Source organism: Sphaeramia orbicularis, chromosome 1 (genome assembly GCF_902148855.1).
Source record: "Sphaeramia orbicularis chromosome 1, fSphaOr1.1, whole genome shotgun sequence".
NCBI lineage: Eukaryota > Metazoa > Chordata > Actinopteri > Kurtiformes > Apogonidae > Sphaeramia > Sphaeramia orbicularis.
The window spans coordinates 28,166,371-28,186,814 of NC_043957.1; the positions used below are offsets into that span (position 1 = coordinate 28,166,371).

General features: G+C 35.9%; 1 protein-coding gene across 1 annotated transcript; it reads left to right on the plus strand.

The window, feature by feature from the left end:
* Positions 1–7,853: 7,853 nt before the first annotated feature.
* On the plus strand, positions 7,854–17,320 carry odad3 (outer dynein arm docking complex subunit 3). The gene is made up of 13 exons (XM_030144928.1): positions 7,854–8,048; positions 8,247–8,368; positions 8,863–8,931; positions 9,719–9,901; positions 10,005–10,106; positions 10,716–10,841; positions 12,092–12,214; positions 12,416–12,565; positions 13,045–13,205; positions 13,382–13,538; positions 14,373–14,525; positions 16,590–16,677; positions 16,772–17,320. The coding sequence occupies exons 1-13, from the start codon at positions 7,985–7,987 to the stop codon at positions 16,870–16,872; spliced, it is 1,599 nt and encodes a 532-aa protein (XP_030000788.1). The 5' UTR covers positions 7,854–7,984; the 3' UTR covers positions 16,873–17,320.
* Positions 17,321–20,444: the final 3,124 nt, after the last annotated feature.

Here is a 20,444-nt window from a genome sequence, read left to right on the forward strand (position 1 = left end):
TGTTTTGGAAAAATTTACTGCTTTTCACCCCTCACATGTACACGACAGAATAACACATGATGCCTTGTGGAGTCAGCTGTTCGTTGACATTAACTCCATTTGTTAAGTGTAACAGTAACTAACATTGTACATTGTTGCTGCTGTAGAGGAACAGAAGAGAGACATGGGAGAACCGGAAAACGAGGATTTTCACTTACAAAACAGCTTCTTCCGCATAGAAATCATGAGCATGCTGTCACCGTGGATGTTAGCAAATGAGACACGTTAGCTTGCAAAGGGAGTTAGTTAATGCCAACAAAGTCTTGCTCCCAGTACAACATATGCCCCAACATGTGCACATCTTACATATTCAATTGTTAAATCACTCAGATATTGACAGGATTCTCCATTATTAACATATAAATATAGTTTTATCTTTACATTTATTTTAGCTTTGTTACAACAGTATTCAAAGCTGCCGTGCTTGAGTTTTTGTTGTTTTGGGTAGAAATTCCATAATTCTTTTAATTAGTGCGGTCAAACAATTAATATTTTTAGTCAGATCAATCACAGGGTTGCTGGGGATTAATTTCGATTAATAACAATTAAATACCATTAATTTTTAAACAATATTAACCCAGTTTCATTTTGCACGAGCAAACAGGAATATATATGCACTGAACGTGTTTATTAAACACCATCAACAGTTTCAACACAACAACTTGAAACAACTATTCTGTCGTGGGTTTTTGTACTCATATTTCCATCCAGAGGGCCAACGTGCTGTCTGTCATCCTTATGGGTTGGTTCTGCTGCCTGTCACTAACAGATCAACTGCCCATTTGTTCATGCGTGACAGTAACTCTACTTGCCCTAAATGCATTGGCAGAAACGTTCAGAGTCATTCAGATGGGCTAATTGCGTTAATGTGTTCATTTTGACAGCCCTACTTTTGATATAATTCTTATTCCAAATTCTATGAGAGGATACAAGACCTCTTCCCACTTCTGGACACTTGCTCTTCTGCTCTTCAGGCTGTACAAAATCTAACTTGTGACAGGAGATTTTGGCTGCTCATAGGTGTGTTCACACAGGTAGTGGGTTTAGTACATGATTGACAGCTGTAAAAATGATCACTTGTAAGATTTCCTCATTGTAACTTCACTGCTCTATTTCGTTAAGATTACGAAAGTGGATTCTCTTTTCCACAGTGGCATGAAACAGCATCAGGTCATGTTTACATTCAGACTTTTTATTCAGATAAAGAGGAGTTTAATCTGTATTTACAAATTCTTGCATTTTCTCCTGTAGGTTTAAGCTCAACTACTCAGGGTGCACATGGTGAATTATGGGAACTGTAGGCAAGAAGAGGAGACTATGTGACCACAGTCACTGTAACTGAAACATACTGAAGAATCGAGGATGTTAAAGGAAAAAATGAAAAAATTACATTACATTAAAGTTCAAAGAATATAGTTTCTATTCATAAAACAACATTGGGTTATATACTCTCCATTGAGCTCCATGTTCTATTTGGTGAAATTAAAACACTACTTCTGGAGAGGAAACATATTTTCAGTGCCTAGTCAGAACATTGTGTAATTGATCTTATGTTACACTACACTGAAAAACACTGCAATTGTGCCATTTATAACACTTACTCATATCATAGCAGGAGTAAGGTAGAGTATAATAAAAAGCTTCGTGTATTATTTTTCATTAGTATAGTAGTTTTTGGTGACACTTCATATTGTGGTACACATGTTAAAAATAGTTTTTTTTATAAACATACATATTAGCACTTATCTTGTATTACAATATTCTACTTCTAGATCATAAACTAACAGTAATTTTCAGTAACATCATGCCATTACATTTTGAGTTTAAATATGAAATGTTTTTGACATGAATTATGCACTTAATCTGCGAGTAGTACCTCAACAATAGTCATTTTTAGTGACAATATTTAATAAATGACTGATGCTACAAAACTACAAGTGTTAATCATGTCCAAATAAATCTAAATAAAGTCAAAGACATTTACTATAACAATTCACATGTTAGTCTTCACATCTAGTATATCCACTTTAGGACATAAGTAATGCCATTAACAGAGCCTAATCTGATGTCACAGTGTTACTGTTATTGCTGTAACATTATTACCATGTTCCTTGGGGAGATCCATTGCAACTGACCAACCGTCTTAAGTGCTGTCAAGGGACAGTATTCTTGCTCCACTAACACCTAATCATCAAGGCTTGTAATTAAGATCATAATTCATGTGCGACTTTCTTACTATCAATAAACAGTAATTAGGAGAGTACTGAGGGAAAACTGTTAGTTTTGTAATCCTATAGTATGTAGATTAATGCATTAGTAAGTGATTTATAATGAGAGGTATAGAGGTAATATGTTACTAACATAAGCAACTACTTTTAAGCTGACAGTGTTAATTAATATAAAGTGTTACCACCTATTTAACTCATAAGGACCCAGTGTTACTTTTGCGGCAGTTTCAATTTTTTTTTTTCCTCTATATTTAACTTTTCTTAAGTAATTTATCGCCATTTATTTATTATATTACCATCTGTGTTTTGCCTTTTTCTCTGTGAAAATTACATATTTTCCAGTGTGTAATTTACTAATTATGTAGATGTTCATAAAAGCTCAGATTAAAGTTAAGGATCATTTTGTCAAAAACAAAGAAAACTCAACAAAAAGTGACTTTTTCAGTAAAATATATAAATAACTGAACATAAAACAAGTGTCTCCACCCACTGTCACTGATCTAACTCCATGGGTTTTACTGGTAAATTTAGCGTTGTAGAAGATGACTGTGTTTTCACATTCACTACGGAGCCTTTAAACTTCCAAATGGGTCATATATGATGACCATGAAAAGATGACAAATTGCATTTTACACCAATTATTTATTGATAGGATTAGCGGATCAACAGGTATTAAACATTTTAGATCAGCAGATAGTTTTGGTGGCTGGTGGATGTTTGGGTCTTTATGGGTTAATCATAAATTCCATATTTCTACTGATTCTATATGTATATGAGTTCAGTTAGTTGCTGTCGATCTTCATGTCCTTCTTAAATTTCGGATTCTGAAATTATATCACATAAGGGTTACATCTCATTGTCATAAAAACCTCACGGGAAAGTAAAAAAAGTGTTGTAAATGGTTACTTCAGTCTGATGTGGACAGGTAGGTGGAGCTAGAATAAAACCAAATTCAACATGCTTCTGTAAGAATGATGGATTATTGTGAAACTTTACAGCCTGACCATGTCAAACTGACACTGTCTGCAACACTACATTAATCCTTCCAGAAAGTTTTATGTCAGTGCTGCTCTTGAGCAACAATACAAGTTCAACCTGATTTCTGTATTCTCTCACCTTAAAACATGCACTAAAATCACTTGTTTAATTCCTACTTCTATCACAAAAACTAAATACACTTCATTATTATGCCTTGGTGGAAAGCATTGACCACTCTCTGAGAATGCTTCACACTGGGCGCCCTCTGGTGGTTAACTCAAAACATCACAGTGGCAACAAACACCTGATGTGTATGAGGCACCAAATGTGTGACCACTGAAGCTCATTAAACTGATCCTATAAAGGTAAGTGGCTTGTCCTGGCCTTCACAGTCTGGACTGTCAAAATATGTGGGTCAAAATATATTCACAGCTTACAAGAGCAATTAGTCAGAAATATCCAAGTACAGATGCTAAAATATATCTAAAATAGACGTCCAAACCTTTAGGTTGTCCAAAAAATGTAATACTTAACTGAAATAATACAGATGATTAGATTAAGTTACACTTTTATGCATTATAATTTTTTTTTCTGTGTTCCTTTAATTGCCTTTTTCTCTCCAGTATAATTATAACATGCTACTTCCTTTGGTGAATATTGTCCAAATAATGCCTCACATGTGTCTATCTGAATACTGAATACAAAGAGTTTAGGAAGTAAAGTCACAACTACTGTTCACATCATACACAGCAACTTTAAGCATAACTCTGAGTCCTGTCACATCCAAAAATATTCTGATGACTCAGCTATTGGGGCATGTATCAGGAATCAGGAATAGAGTACAGGGATCTGACCAAAGCCTTGTGTGAATGGAGTCACAAAAACTGCCTCCAACCAAACACCTCCAAAACCAAGAAATGGTGGAGGATTTTAGAAAGTCTAAACCTGCTCTTCAGCCAAACAACATGTGGGGTGGACACTGAGAAGGTATTGACATGTATATGTCTGTGTGCATTTTGATAACATGATGGACTGGTTGTAGCCAGTGCATTGTTCTATGCTGACGTTTGAGCTGAACTGTGGTGGGGTTTGTTGTGGACCGAAGCAGATGGAGCTGCACTCTGGTGCACTCTGGCCCAATGTAACCAATGTTCTCTCTGTGTTTGCGTGGGTTCTCTTTGGGTTCTCTAGCTTCTTTCCACCATCCAAAGACATGCACTAATAGGTTAACTGGTCTAATCTAATCTAACTAATCTAAATTGCCTGTTGGTGTGAATGTAAGAGCGATTGGTCATTTGTCTCTATATAGGCTAGAGTACCCCTGCGACCCCCTTGAGGATAAAGTGGTTCAGTAGATGAATGAATGAACGAATGAATACTCCTACTCCTACTCCTACTACTACTACTCCTACTCCTACTACTCCTACTACTACTACTACTACTCCTACTCCTACTCCTACTCCTACTCCTACTACTCCTACTACTACTACTACTACTACTACTCCTACTCCTCCTACTACTACTACTACTACTCCTACTCCTCCTACTACTACTCCTACTACTACTACTACTACTCCTACTCCTACTCCTACTACTCCTACTACTACTACACTACTACTACTCCTACTACTATTACTACTACTACTACTACTAATACTACTACTCCTACTACTACTACTACTCCTACTACTATTACTACTACTACTACTACTACTACTACTACTACTACTAATAATAATAATAATAACACTGGTCTACAATTTTTTAGAAATGATTTGCTTCAGAGATTAAATGTGCTAAATGTTACGTATTTTAATAAGATTAATTGGAAAATAAATGACAAAAGTGCCGGTTTGCTGATGTTTTCAAGGTATATGATTAAGTGTTATTAAACATATATATTGGTTTATGTACATTTATATAATAGTTTTATAAATCTTCCACTAAACAGAACCTGTAAAGTGAATGTATTCTAATGTGCAGACAGTGTTTTGAAGTAGATCTTGTAGCTCTGAGACAAATATTCCTTTTGAGTCAAACCCATTCTCTTGTTAATTCTTGAATTTCACATTTTGACCCAAGGCTGTATCTTGGAAAGTTTAGCCAACCAGCATTTTTTACTTGATTTTTCTTTATCAGTGACTCTCATATGGTAAAATTTCATTACTTTTATTCTGGAAGCATTTTCCTTGTAGACCAGTGTAATAATAATAATGATAAACCAAGCATTTCAGACTATTCTTTCCTCCATTATGTACTTCAGTTGCTGTTTGAAAGTGGAGACTTCATAAGTGGGAAAATATGACTTAATGAAGGAAAAAATAGCCTGAAATGTTTGGTTTGTCATTATTATTATTTAGCATAAGTTTTTTTCACTCATCAGATTTTCCCACCTATGCAGTCCCCACTTTCAAACAGTGACTAAAGTAGTACATAATGGAGGAAAAAATAGTCTGAAATGCTGGGTTTGTCATTATTATTATTATTATTATTATTATTATTATTATTATTTTTTTTTTTTTTTTTTTTCATTCATTCATCTTCTGAACTACTTTATCCTCAGGGAGGTACTGGAGCCTATCCCAGCTATGTTTCAGCTGAATGCAGGGTTCATCCTGGACGTGTTGCCAGTTCATCGCAGCTAGAGCTGACATACAGTGACAAACAATTAATCACTGTCACATTCACACCTATGGGCAATGTACATTTACCAATCCCTACTATATTTCAAGATAATTTGACCAAACATTTCTGTCCCATGTGCATTCACACTTACAAAGACAAATTTCATAAATGAAAAGTTTATAAAACTCTCAAAACTTATACTTTTCCTGAATTATACAATAATGCCATTTTATTGGCTGTTTGTAAAGTGTTTTTAAGGTTTGTTTATACTTTGACTTCATAGATTTCAGGGTAGTTTGGGTTGCTTGGCCACAGATGGTAACACACTAAAACAGATGTGATAAAATCATTAAAATCGTGGCATGCATATTTCTTCATCCATATGTTTTAAACAACACTGTCTGCCTGTTTTGCCACCAACACCTAACTGGACATGACAACATTGGTCACAGTTTACTTCAGAGATCAAAGGTCAATCTTTTTATGACCTATCCATCCACATGGTAGAGGTCAAAGGTCCCAACTTGCCAAAGCTTGAAGAAAGGGTGTTTCTTATACTCTCTGTCTTTGTGTTTCTTATTGTAATATGATTTTGTCAGTACTCAGTGCTATGGCATTTCTTTAATGAAAATGTCTGAAAGATACAGAGTCTGTAGAAACGTGTGCCAATAAATTCTTGTATGTGAAGTGTATCCAACACAATAATTTTCTTTATGATTCTTGAAAATGTATTCTTACAGACATGCAGTACAGCTAAAGTGCATTTGTTTCCAGTATTTTATTGTAAAAACGTGGAGGGGGAGAAAAAGAATAATACTGAAAAGCACAAATCATATTCATCAAAATCTAGAATCATAATATAAAACTGTTTCTAACACATAATATTAATATCTGTAACAGTGATATGTTTAATGGTAAGGGTTATTATTCTGTTGAATAAACTTAATGTTTTAGGGATAAACTTGATCACATACTCAGAAAACTTTATGTAGCCTAATAGTTATGTAATATTTAAAATTTAATGCATTTTGTTAATGAATGTGGCAACAATAGCACCTCCTAAAACTATAAACTAAATAACCAAGCCCCCACAGCGTAAGATGTGAGTCCCTGCTATAAACAACTGCGTTTTAACTTAAAAATGTCTGTACTTCGGTGACAGTTGTATTGACATTCACATGTAATATGTATTTCCCACCAGAAGATGGTGCTGTTTGGAAATACTGCATCAAATCCCCTACTTAAAGAAACAACATTGAGTATTTCCAGACACCACCATCTGCTGGTGGGATACATATATTACACAAGATAAAAGAGCAATTTCATAAATGAGACGTTTGTAAAAGTCTCAAAGCTAAACAGATTGTACTTTTCCAGAAATGTACAACGATGACATTTTATTGGTACAATGTTTTTAAGGTTTGTTTATATGTTGACTCTGTAGATTTCACCATAGTTTGGGTTGCCTGACACCAGATGACTACACATTAAAAAATATGTAATGTACAACTCTGCTCATTTGTCACCAACACCTAACACACATTGGTCAGTTTACCTGAGAGGTCAAATGTTAGCCTAATCTGTTATGACCTGTCCATCCACGCGGTAGAGGTCAAAGATCCCAAGTTGTCAAAGTCTGATGAAAGGGTCGTTCTCATACTCTCTGTGCTGTAAGTGGACTTTGGACTTAATATTTGATGTCCTGGTGTTTCTAAGTGTAATATGATTTTGTTTCTATCCACTGCTACGCACAGTGTTTGTGATCAAATGGCATAACATGTTATAACTGCTACGGCCAGGAGGGGGAGACAAAATCCTATTCTTGTCAGAGGCTGGTTGTACCACAAAATGGGAGAATACTACAGTTAAAACTATTCTGTGTTTATTTTTACCACTAGAAAATAGAAGCAAAGAGTTAAAACTTTGGTATTTTCTGACAGCTTTTTGTCCATCAGTAACTGCAGTATTTGCTGGCCTCAGACCTGGTGCAGTGTACTGGTTGCTAGGCAACACTAAACCACCTAACAGTTCCTGAGTCTGTTAGCTGAAATAATACCGACAGTGGAGGACATTTGTCGCTGGTATAACAAAAGTATATAAGTGCAATAAACAAAATGGCATTCAGTTGTGACAAAAAAGGGCATATCGATGAAATGAAGCGCAAACTCCAACTTTTAGGTAAGTGTGTATGGTTTCTGATAGCTGTGTTCATGTTAGCTAGATTGGTGGAATCTGGATAAGTGACATGTGTATTGTACTTTAGCTAGTCATGTGACAGTATCTGCAACTGGAAACATCCCAGAAAAACAAAAGTATAGTGAATGTCAATTTAAGTCACCTTTGCATATGTGTATTATGGATAAATTTGTGCACCAGAGGCTGAAAAAACTGCATTTTATGAGAGCTCCCAGACTACCATGAAAAAGAATAAAGAGATGATCCAGCGTCTGAGGCAGGAGAACAAGGGACTGTTAAGAAAACTGGCAGAGGCTAATGCTGTAAGTCAAGTCAGGCTCCATCAGTGGTAAAGTATAACTAAGTAACTGTTTCCATTTTATTCAACTTTATACATCTACTCCTACATCTGTGTCCAACAATGTACTTTTTATTAAACTACATTTATCTGATATTTGGTATTTTTTATTTTTCTGATTAGTTTGATGTTATTCATAGTCCAGTATCACAAATACAACCTATACACAACACTTTCTGTCCTTACCCTCAGTAAAAGACTCATAGGAACCATTTTCATGTACAATGACTTAAAAAAAAAACAAAAAAAACTTTTTATCCTGAAATACATTGTAATGATAATACTTACATATTTTTACTTGTAGCAGAGTATTGTCCCAGTGTGGTATTTGGACTTTGACCTGAGTAAAGGATTTTGATCATTCTTCTTACCGTTCTCCATTAGATGTAGGTTTCACTTTCACCACTGTGCTTTCTATCCATAAACTATTAACTCCAAGGATTATTATCTGACTTGTAGCCTGATGACAGTATCATCAAAGCGGCTTTCAAGAAACAATGTATACCCTACCACAACATGACAGTGAAGGTATGTGGAAGGAGCCTGGCCCATGCACAACACATGCATCTTAAATGTCAAACTTCTTACCAGTACACAACTGTATAATAAGGTGGCCCAGAGGTGCAACAGCCCAAAAAATATCTAAGAAAAAAAAGATTGTGATTAATTTAAAATAAGTACCTGAAAAATAAATGTACCCCTTGAATAAAAATAAACTTGTGTGAAAGAAACATTAATGTCCAAAAAAACAAACTAGCAAACTTTTACTAAAAATCAATTTGTACAAAGAAATAAATTAAACTTGTCTGATTTCTTTTTTTTTTTTTTTTTTTTTAATAATCTCCTCGAATAAAATAGACTTCTACAAAAAAGTGTCTCAAAATAAAATAGAGCAACATCAAAAAATAAATTCAGTGTCAGGTTTTAAAATATGTTACCCCAAAATAAATGTCACCTAAATAAAAAAGACAATTGCTTATTTTAAAAAAATACATTTATCAAAAAAAAAGAGTGTTTGAAAATATAAACCTTCATATGCCTAAAAAGAAAACTCCCATACAAGTTTATTTTATTTCTTTGTACAAATTGAGCTTATTTTTTGTTTTCTGTTTTATTAGGGATTTTTTTTTTTTTTTTTTCACACAAGCTTATTTTTATTTAAGGGGTATATTTATTTTTCAGGTACTTCTTTTTAAATAAATTCCAATCTCTTTTTTTTTCTTATAGTGGATAATTTTTTTGGGCTGTTGCCCCTCTGGGCCACCGTAGTGTAACCTCCCCTTGTTTAAATTTTCTTTTATTGCTCTTCTTACAGGAAGCCATCGAAACTCTACAGGAAAAGGTCCTGTCAAAAGAGAAACAGCTCAATGCTCTAAGACACACCACAAGGACCAAGCAGCGCCACCTGGAGGAGCTGAAGATGGAACAGAACAGAAGGAAAGAAGGTGCAGCAGAGTGTGCTGATGCTATTGCTCGCAAAAAAGAGGAAGATGCCATGGTGTGTTACCTCTCAGGATCACTGTGGAAAACATGATAATCTCTCAGTAGAGTTAAACTGATGAATATATCAAAGGTAATATTGTTTGTGTGTGTGTCTTCAGCGTCTGCGGGAATTGGAGAATAATCTGGAGAAGACCCAGCTTAAATGTACAGTGGCAGAAAACATTGGTACTTGCTATCTGAAACTCAAACAGCACTTGCAGGTGACAAAAAATGTCATTTACCACTCACTACCACACTACCACATTAAATTCTCATCTCATCAATTTGCTAACAATATAGAAACCCCAACTATAATAGCATGCAGCGTTTTTCACAATAGGAATAAAAAATGAATTAAGGGACACATATAGTAATTGTACTGGTCACCTGCTCTGCGGTTCATTATGCATGTTCAGTGTCTCCTTTATACATGCTCTAGTTAATGTGTTTTGGTATTTTGTGCTGAAACAAAATTGTACTGAAGTCCATTAAATTGCAGTGTGTTTTGTTGAACCTTTGATAGGGGACTCTGTGTTTGTGATGTATAAACACTGAGTCAGACCTCAATAATGGTATAGTACTTCCTGTCCTATTGTAGCTTTACCTTTATGTAAACTTTATTTTACCTCCAATTTTTTATTCCATACTGGTAAATTCATTGAAAATATCAAGTTTGTTGTAGCCCTTTCGTGTCTAAAATCTATTTTTATAACTTAATAATTCAAAGCAGGAATTACAATATGCTATCGTCTTAATTTTTCCTTTTTTTTTCTCTTGATAGATAGTCATTCACATATTCTCTGTCTCCTTTTCCACTTTCCACAATTCAGGATGAGAGTCTGACTTTCCAGGGGCAGTTAGACAGCCTTGAAGCAGAAATCCTTAAGAGGAGAGAGGCGCTCCACAAGGCGCTGGCCATGAACAGCGAAGCTCAGCTCTCTATAAAAGCCACCAAGGTGACCTTTGACTTCCTCTAGCATGAGCTTACTGCATACATACCACATCTGAAAGCAGGATGGCTGTCTTATCTCTATTATTTAAGTTATATGCATCACAATGAATGCATCTCAAAGGTAATAAAACTGGTGGAAAGAAGTGCAATATCAAACCAACAGTACTACTACTAGTATCGGGTACTTGGAAATAATAATCTATGTACCACCCAGTCAATATACAATGTACTTGACCTGTATCACATAAATTTCTAGTTGTGGTTATGATCCAAACACAATCAATACTGAAATGAGAAAACAATCTTCACTAATACTATTTCTATTCTATTTATTCTATCACTCACTGAAAACTAACAACAAAAGACTGTTGAAACATGATTGAACTGTACTTTATTGGTTTTACATTACATTTTCATTTTCACAGTGCCTGTATATCAGTTTCAAATAAGGGTTACTGGCTACTGGCCTGCTTGAATAGTAATAATCATTATCAGCATTGGCTCTGAAAACAATATATTTATCAAAATACTGTTCACACAACATTTCCTCTAAAATAAAGTAAGATTATCTTTCTTCCTAGACTCCTAAAATCTGATTCATAGTTTATCAATAATATGCCACTGTAAAATTAACAGCCACATTTTCATCTGTCTGTTTCCTTAATTCATTCCCAGACTCAGACTCAGCTTTATTGATATTCGATCAATAGTACACGATAGAACGAAATATACTCACTCAGGTCTCGGTTTTTGTAGCATGAGAAAGATAAAAGGATAAAATTTAAAATACTATACACATATGGTGAATAAGGTTGAATAAAAACTACCATAAAATATGCAAAAAATAATAAATAAATAACTTCTTAATATGCTCAAAATTACACAGTATGCAGCAACAGTACAGTTAATGTGATGGTGCATGTAGCAGCAGTTTGAGCAACAATGCAATAAAGTGGCAGTAGTGACTTTAGCAGTATCATGACCTGTTAAGGTGCGCAGTGTACAGTCTACTGGCAGTATATAGGGGTTGAGCAGTCCAGCAGTCTTACTACATCCGGGTGGAAGCTGTTTTTCAGTCTAGATATTTTTGCCCGGATGCACCACAGCCTCCTGCCAGAGGGCAGGGGGGTGAACAGTTCATGTGCAGGGTGGGTGGGGTCATGGAGGATGCAGGTGACTCTGTCCCTGCATCTGGTCTCCCTCTTTTCTGTATTTCCCCCACTCAGTTCCTTTGTTTTCTCCTCTTTCTTCCAGGCTGAGCTACAGCAACAGGAGGAATTGCTCTACAAGGAATGCAAAGAGAGAGAGCATATCATAGCCAGCTACATAAAAAAGACTGAGGAGCTCAAGGCCCCGGCAGAAAAAGGCGAAAGAAGGGTGACACTTCAGTTACTTACTGGCTGTATGACATTGTTGTCAAACATTGAATTATTTAAAAAAATATGACAATGAGAGAAAACTCCTTATATGTCACTGCCTTAACTGTTAAATTCATGCTAAATAATTATTGCTTGATTGAGACAGACTGAAAGTAAATCATCAAACATGTTGATTGGTTTTAACCTGTGTGGCCTGCAGGCCCAGAGAAAAACAATGCAGCCAGATGAGGTAAGCAGTGAGGCTCAGCGCAGTACCACCAGGATGGCAGGTGAGGAGGAGAAAGCCATTTCAGCTTATGAGGAGGCTTTCAGACGCATCAAGGAGGCAACTGGAATCCAAACTGTAGAGGTAAGCATATGGAGGAAGATAGATGTGCTTTATCTGCAGTATGTGTAACAGAAGGTCCTGCCTATTGATGAGCCCTTATTTTATGATATTTCTGCGCTAAAAGGCTACATGGAAATCAGTAGAAATATGCCAGAATTTGAATATACACACCTTCCTTCTGCACTTCATTGATCTCAATCTGAGTAGAAAGGATTTAATACAAACATATATGGTGTAAAGATAGACACTGTTTCATTCCACCATGAAAAAGTACAACTCAAATATCACAGTTATGAGAGCTGTCATGTTAAGTAAAGCAGTAGAGCTGAAACCTTAAAAGTAATTGCTAATTAAAGCTCAATCACATATTTAACCCTACGAAGAAGTCACATTTTTTGCTGAATGATCCCAAAAAGTGGTTGCACACTGAATCTTATATGCCTACTAAGGGTTATTTCAGTAAGCTTTTAAAGTTTTTTTATATTATTATTATTTTATAGGAATTTTCAGAACGCTACAGCTCACAGAAGGAGGCACAAGAAAATCTGGAGAATATGAAGAAAGACAACGAGAAGGTGCTGCAGCAGCTGAAAGAACAGAAGGAGCTCCTGACCAAACAGCTCCAGGAAATGGAGTATTCCCATGAGGCTAAAGTCGCCCAGTGAGTGAGACCCAATCATCAGTATTAGAACAGAGACACTGCCCTGTTCTACTGTTGTACTTTATTTCATTGGTTTTTCAAATGATGTAGAAGTCATATTTTGTGACATATTAGCACACAGTATACCCAAAGAGAGAGTGAGTGACCTGTCTGTAAATGTATTGTGATTTAAATAGTGACCAACAGGAGCTGGAGGAGAGAGAGCAGCAGCTACAGGCTACACTGAGGAGGTGTGATGGAGCTAAAGAGCAGCTGGATGGGCTCAAAAAGAACCTCAGTACTGTCCAAGCTGCAGTGGAGCACATCACCATCAAACTTGAACATATCACACTGGTAAAACCAACTTCAACCATCATGATGAGAAACTGGCATCATTTAAAGAGTTTCAGTGCAAAAGTCTCAGGCTACCTTCAGCTGTATGTGCAGAATTGAAAACGCAAACGTAATCAGAACAAAATTACTTGCACAGACAAAAGTCAGTACTTAATGTGACCTCAGTTGCCATTTTAAAAAGAATCCCAAACAATAACAAACATTTAATATGTGGTAAATGAAACCTGGTAAAAAAAAAACCCACACCAAATGATTTGTGCTCAAAAGTGTTCAAGACATGTTAAATGCCAAGAGAGGTCACTTTGGTCTGTAGAAGCATTGTTTTTTTCTTTAAATATTTGTTGCACCTAGATACAGACACAGAGAAATGCATATGTATGGACATTTTATAAATATAGTATTTTCTTTTGTTCAGACAAGGAATAGTTTTTAGACGTTACCTGCTTGACAGTTTCGACTGTGACTCCAGTCTTCCTCAGAAGTGTCATCCGACGTGTTGCTGACTTGTCATTTAGGAGGAAGAGGAAGACTGGAGTCACAGTCGAAACTGTCAAGCAGGTAACGTCTAAAAACTATTCCTTGTCTGAACAAAAGAAAATACTATATTTACATAAACAGAAGACAAAATGAACGCCTTTAGCCTTATGCTCATTTTAACTTTACAGCAACAGCAGCTTTACCTAACCTAACGGTGGCCTCACAGTTACACACACAGAACTGTAACAGATGCTTTTCACTTAAGTTTCCTGACACCTAAATAAGGACAGGTGAGAAGCAGGGCTCTGTAGTCCACTAACTGTGACTCCTCAACTGTCTTCCGATGTCTTCCTGCAGAGTGAGGGAGCACAAGAAGCGGAGGTGTCTCCAGACTCAGATGAGCACATGGTGACACTGTTGACCCAGATTGGTTTGAAGTTGCAGATACTGCGTGATGAGCTTAAAGAAAAGGACCTGGCTGCGATTAAGAAGGAGATGGAAGAGGAGGAGGTGAGTCAAAGCTTCATGACACCACCACCACTTTATTTAATTAAGGCTTTGGTTGTGATAATGACACAGGTTGGGTTTTTAAAAGGAAAGCCACAAATATTTATGGGAATCCCACACAACATGTTTTTCTTATTAACAGGGAAGTTGGCACATTATTGATGTAATGTGTCTCATCCAACATCCTGTTACTAATAACTCTATAACTGTTAAGAATGATTTTTGTTACATAATTCACATACACGTTAATGTGTTAAATTATTTTGACAATAAACTGCATAGAGAACAAAAACATCATCAGGACTGCTGAATTCCTCACAACAACATAACATTCGCAATCACTTTGACTTGACGTTAATATTCCAATGCACAAAATTTTGAATTTTCTTTTCCCTTATTCTGAAAAATAAAAAGACATCCCAATTAGCTGTTTACAGGGGTATTGAATGCTGCATGTAAGAACTGTTCCTGTTTCTTTATATGTACTGTGTGGACACAGTTTAAATATCTTCTTTGGTCAAAGACCTCCTTCCTTCCTTTAGATATTTGTTTATATTTATAAACTGGTTCATATCAATTCTTATAATGTGTGAAAATACGAGTGTTTTATCTTCTGAACAGAAATGTGGAACTCTCATCTTTACTGGAGAGGATCTTTGTCTCTACCTCAGGTCATTTCAAACAGGGATCAGGTGTCACAATCTGTGATAAAACCCAAAAATGATACACATTCTTCAAATGCACTGTATGCATGTCCAGACAATTTTTATGTCACATTGCGAATATCAGCATATCCCATGTCTTACTCAGACAATGCTTCATTTGGAAAAAGTCTAATTCTGAAAACCCAAACAGAATATGTTGTTCATATGACCCCTGTCCAATTCTTATTATCATATTCAGAAAAGAAAATGTGGAATTTAGTGTACATGTAAATGTACTCTTATATACATCTAACATACATCTTCATGGAGACTTATGTAAATTTGATCAAAATGTTATTTTGCATCATGGAAGACAATGTTTAAAAGATATTTCAAGTAAAATGTAAAAAAATTAACAAAATCTTGGGTGGCCCTAAATGTTGACACTCTGCATGTGTGTGGTAAATTACAATCGAACCACATGAGGTTTGACCAAGATAAGATTTTTTTAAAATTCATCCAGCATAAACAAATGAGAATTTGGGAATTTTGTTTACCTTGACCTCTGACCTACAAAACATTGTCATCTGTAGTCACTGTCATCCGAAACCCTCACAAAAGACAGGATAATTAGTCTGAAACTGCGGACACTAGACTGCTAACAATCAGGCAAATACAGGTAAAACATAACCTTTTTGTCAGCGGTAATAATGACCAGTGTCCCCTATGAGTGGCATGTGTGTGCATGCAACAGGTGGCACGCTACATTAGCCCACATTACGCAGTAGGGCCAGTCAGCACAGGCTGCTCATGCATAGTGTTCATGCTCAGCCATGCTGCTGTGCTTATCTGAATGGAAAGGCAACCATTAGAGCCATGTGAAGTGTTTGTTCTTGATTACTAACGCTCCACAGCGACTTCTCTGTTTGAGAACATAGCATATCAGAGAGCTACAGACAACATGTAACAGTCTGTCTGCCATTTACTAATGACATTGACTATTTTACACTGTGATCCATTTTTAGGTCCTATAATCATTGTAACTGACGTAACTTGGAGCTGATAATTTCAAAATCAGTCAAGCAATGTTTGCTTGACCGGAACTTCTGAAATGTGCTCTTGCAATGTGTAACCTGAAAGCTGTGAAGGATTGAAAGTATCATCTTAGCCTAATTCATGAAAATTAAATTTGAGAAACTTGCATTTTTCAGCCATATAATTGATAAGATAAAAAAAAGCTGGTTAACCATTACAGCTGTAATTGTTTGGGAAAATAGAATAATTTGTAATATCTAAGAATAAATATACATTTTATTTTGTTGCAAATAACATATTTGCTGAGATTCTGAATTAAAGAAGCAGTTTATTTATGAATACACAGTATAGTTTTCCCACTGCTGAAGTGTTGGTACTGTTTGTGCAGTTCTACCTCAAGATGGAGCAAAACTTGCCCCTTTCCAACATTCGTGTGAAACTGCCTCAGGACCAAGACCTGGATCTTTCTGATGATGGTCAGTTGGTATCTACACACATAACCACAACAAGGAACACATACATAGTCCTCATATGTCTTTGTTTAAAATATATTGAACATTTGTGTCTCAGAGGATGAGAGAGACGAGGACGAGGCTAATTTCCTGTCACGGGAAGAACTGAAGCGTCAGTCTCAGCTGATAATTGACTCCAAATCCAAGAAAAAGCATTAGAAGAAGAAGAAGAAGGGAAAGTTCTGATGCAGTGCCACAAGAACCTGGACCAAAACCTGAGAGTAAATAAAGATTTAGTCATGAGATCTGAATTCTCTGTTTATCCACTTTATGCACACGTAATTATGAATATTATGCTACATTTTTGTGATTACTGCAAAGCCCTCTAGACCTCAAATTTGTTTGCACTACATAAAAATATCCATATTATGAAAGGGAAGTAGACTCTGTGTGTCTAGGGCATCACACAAAATTAGGAAAGAGCTGACTGCTTCAGTTTGGCATGCATATGTATTTTTGGTCAAGGAAGAGACTGGCGAAAAAGGAAAGCTGATAGGACCAATATTTTGGGAGATATTAGTAATTTTGGAATACAGTAGCCTTACAATCACATTGCTATGCACAGAATCATAAAATCATTATTGAAGTGTGTTACCTAGCAACAGATAAACAATAGGGTCAGCATAAAAACTACCACATCTAGAACCCGTGGTTCCCGTGGGTCAACACTATTTGGTATATATAGCCTTTTGTTTTAAAATACAAGTGATGTTGGTTTTCAAGATAGCAGCTTGAAGGAAGAATGGGTTCTCCTGTTGTCTCCAATAACTTCTACATCCAGAAAATAAAAATTTACTATTGATAGACTGCATTGATCATCATCCTATATTATAAAAGGGAAGTGGATTCTGCGTGTCTTGGGCATCACACAAAATCCGGAAAGAGCTGACAGCTGCAGTTTGGCATACTTTTGTATTTTTAGTCAAGGAAGAGACTAGAGAAAACAAGTTGATAGGACCAATATTTTGGCAGATAATAATTTTGGAATACAATAGCCTCCCAGTGGCCAATCACGTTGCTATACCCAGAATCATCACTGAAGTGTGTTACCTAGCAACAGATACAAAAAATAGGGCCACGTTGCCATGGTGTCAAATTTCATGTGCAGAAATATACATGCCAGCTGAGAGGTTATTCAACTGAAAACGCCAGTGGAATTTACCAAGAAAGTGAAGGAATAAACTGTATCAGAGAATCTAGAACCTGTGGTTCCCCACAGGTCAACATGCTAGTTAGCTATATTTTGTCTAGTCTGACAACATGACACAGAAAAAGCCTGGTTTCCAACACCACAGATGAGCCCAGCGAGCTGACTAGTGTAGCTGATGAAGGCGCCAGTAATGGAGCTGGCACCAACGCCAATTTTTCACTAGAAAAAAAAAAAAAAATTCTTTTATTCTAAACGTTTTTGTTGCCATTAGTACCCTCCAGCTCAGTAGGTGACATAGTCCTGTCTGACTATGCAGTTTTCATTCATTATAGCGACGTTAGGAACTTAGCTGTATGATCCAACATTAACAGTGTACTGTGCAGATGAATTTAGGCTATTTTTATACAAGAATGGAGCCTCTACAGATAAACCATCACTGCTCTGGAAGATGTTTGAAGCCTATTCTAGAAATTTTATTATATACTATATGTCCAAGAAGAACCATGGACGAGCTAAACAGAAGGAAATTTGGGAATCCAAACTAAAACAGGCTGAAAAACACTATTACAAAAAACTCATCAACAAGGAAGCTTCAGTAAGTCTCCACTCTCCGCTTTGCATTAGATTGTCTGTAAACAAGGGGTGTAGAGGGTAAAATAACACAAATGAAGGAGACAAACTAGATAAATACAGTATTTGGGATATCTGAAAAAGAAGAAATCAGACCCACAGAATATGTTCTCTATTACAGATGGAAATGGTAAGCAATCCTCTGACACTGTCAATAATAATAATAATAATAATAATAATAATAATAATAATAATAATAATAATAATAATAATAACAATAATAATAATGGATTGGATTTGTTTAGTGCTTTTCAAGGCACTGATCTGATCCATTATTCATTCACTCTCACATTCACACACTGGGGCATTTAAGAACTTTTAGGAAAATCTTTATAGATCAGAAATGCCCACCAGTACTCCAGAGTTGATGGATGTCTTCTTATCTGTATATAGTAAAGTAGTCTTGTTATGTGTTAGTTGTATTGTCCCTGGGTCACCATTCATATGTTTTATTCTTACACTATGTGTGTGTTTTAAGCTGGTTACTTGTTGAATAAAAGGGTTTGTTTTGGCAACACTAATGTTCTTCCTCATGTGTCTTTGTTGCACCAGCATGTATCTCTCTCCTTCTCTGCATACAGTTACACCTTCTAAGTTACCAGGAAGCCAGTGAACACGGTCAAAACAGTCATCTCACTTTTCTTTGATATCTTTTATTGAGGTCAGAAATAGAGAAAAACATTCAACAACACAGGTCCTTAAGGGGTTCCTCTGATGATGGAAACTTACCTACTTACTAATATAAGAGGTTTTATCTTGCAGGTGTATTGCTTTATAATCCGTAGTGTACTGAAAACTGACACCAGTGATCAATCTAGCCTTTATTCATAGATGAATCGCATTAGAACATTAGATGCTGATGCTTTGTCCCAGTGTAGGATATAATAATACACAGTGATGTACGTTCATGTGAAACCTACCCTTGCCTGAGGGCATCCTGGGTCAACACCTGAACTATTTCTGCTATGTTCAGCATCTCAACAATGACTCTTCCTCTTTGTTGAGACACTTAAGCTTAGGGTTTTATCTGGATCATCTCGTTTTGTGAGGCACAAAATACTTTTCAATCCAGCTTTCAGTTTTGTCGTCTGTCTCACTGTGTAATTGTACTTCTGATGGCAGTTACCGCAGCAGCAACAACTGTGTAACCATACAGAAAGGTTTGGCACTGAACAAAAGCTGCTGAATCGACTCATTGAATTAAAAGATCATGTGTTCCTTTGAATGTTTACAATCTGCCAGCAAAGGTTAAAATAAGAACAGGTAGACTCATATATTGGGCCCCGCCACATGTGAAGATCTAAACCTAACGTCAGCTGCTGTTTGTCTTTTTTAAAGTCATTATTGCATTCAAGCAAAAAACTGGTCATTTGGTCATTTCCAGGCAAAGTTTGGATCTATAATGAATATTTATTTGATGAGTTGGTTTGGCATTACAAATCCTGGATCTTTTTTTCGCCCTAAAGATAATTCTCTGATTCATTTGAGCCTTCATTTAACTCAGACAACAGATTTTAGTCTTCATAAATTTTAGAATTTCCAAAATTTTTTGAAATGGGGTTTGTGCAAAAAAAAAAAAAAAAAAAAAAAGGGCAGTGTTAAAAGAATTATAAGATTAAAAGACCTATGGTCACATGGTGAACTAAGAACACTGATGTCATTCAATATGACTAGAACTGTGTGTTGAACCTTATCTATCTATCTATCTATCTATCTATCTATCTATCTATCTATCTATCTATCTATCTATCTATCTATCTATCTATCTATCTATCTATCTATCTATCTATCTATCTATCTATCTATCTATCTATCTATCTGTCTGTCTGTCTGTCCGTCCGTCCTATCTGTTTGTCTGTCTGGATGCTGTGCTTCCTGGTGCTGAGTTTTGACTTGACCTATCACTGGTACCTTTGATTTAACAGTAAATTTAAATAATGTAATTGTCAAA

What these genes read in the sequence shown, in the direction of transcription:
- odad3 (XM_030144928.1), top strand. Translation starts at nt 7,985, where the DNA reads ATGGCATTCAGTTGTGACAAAAAAGGGCATATCGATGAAATGAAGCGC. An exon ending in CAGAAAAAGGCGAAAGAAGG is followed by an intron (nt 12,215 to 12,415) that starts GTGACACTTCAG and finishes TGTGGCCTGCAG; the next exon opens with GCCCAGAGAAAAACAATGCA. An exon ending in CCTGGATCTTTCTGATGATG is followed by an intron (nt 16,678 to 16,771) that starts GTCAGTTGGTAT and finishes TTTGTGTCTCAG; the next exon opens with AGGATGAGAGAGACGAGGAC.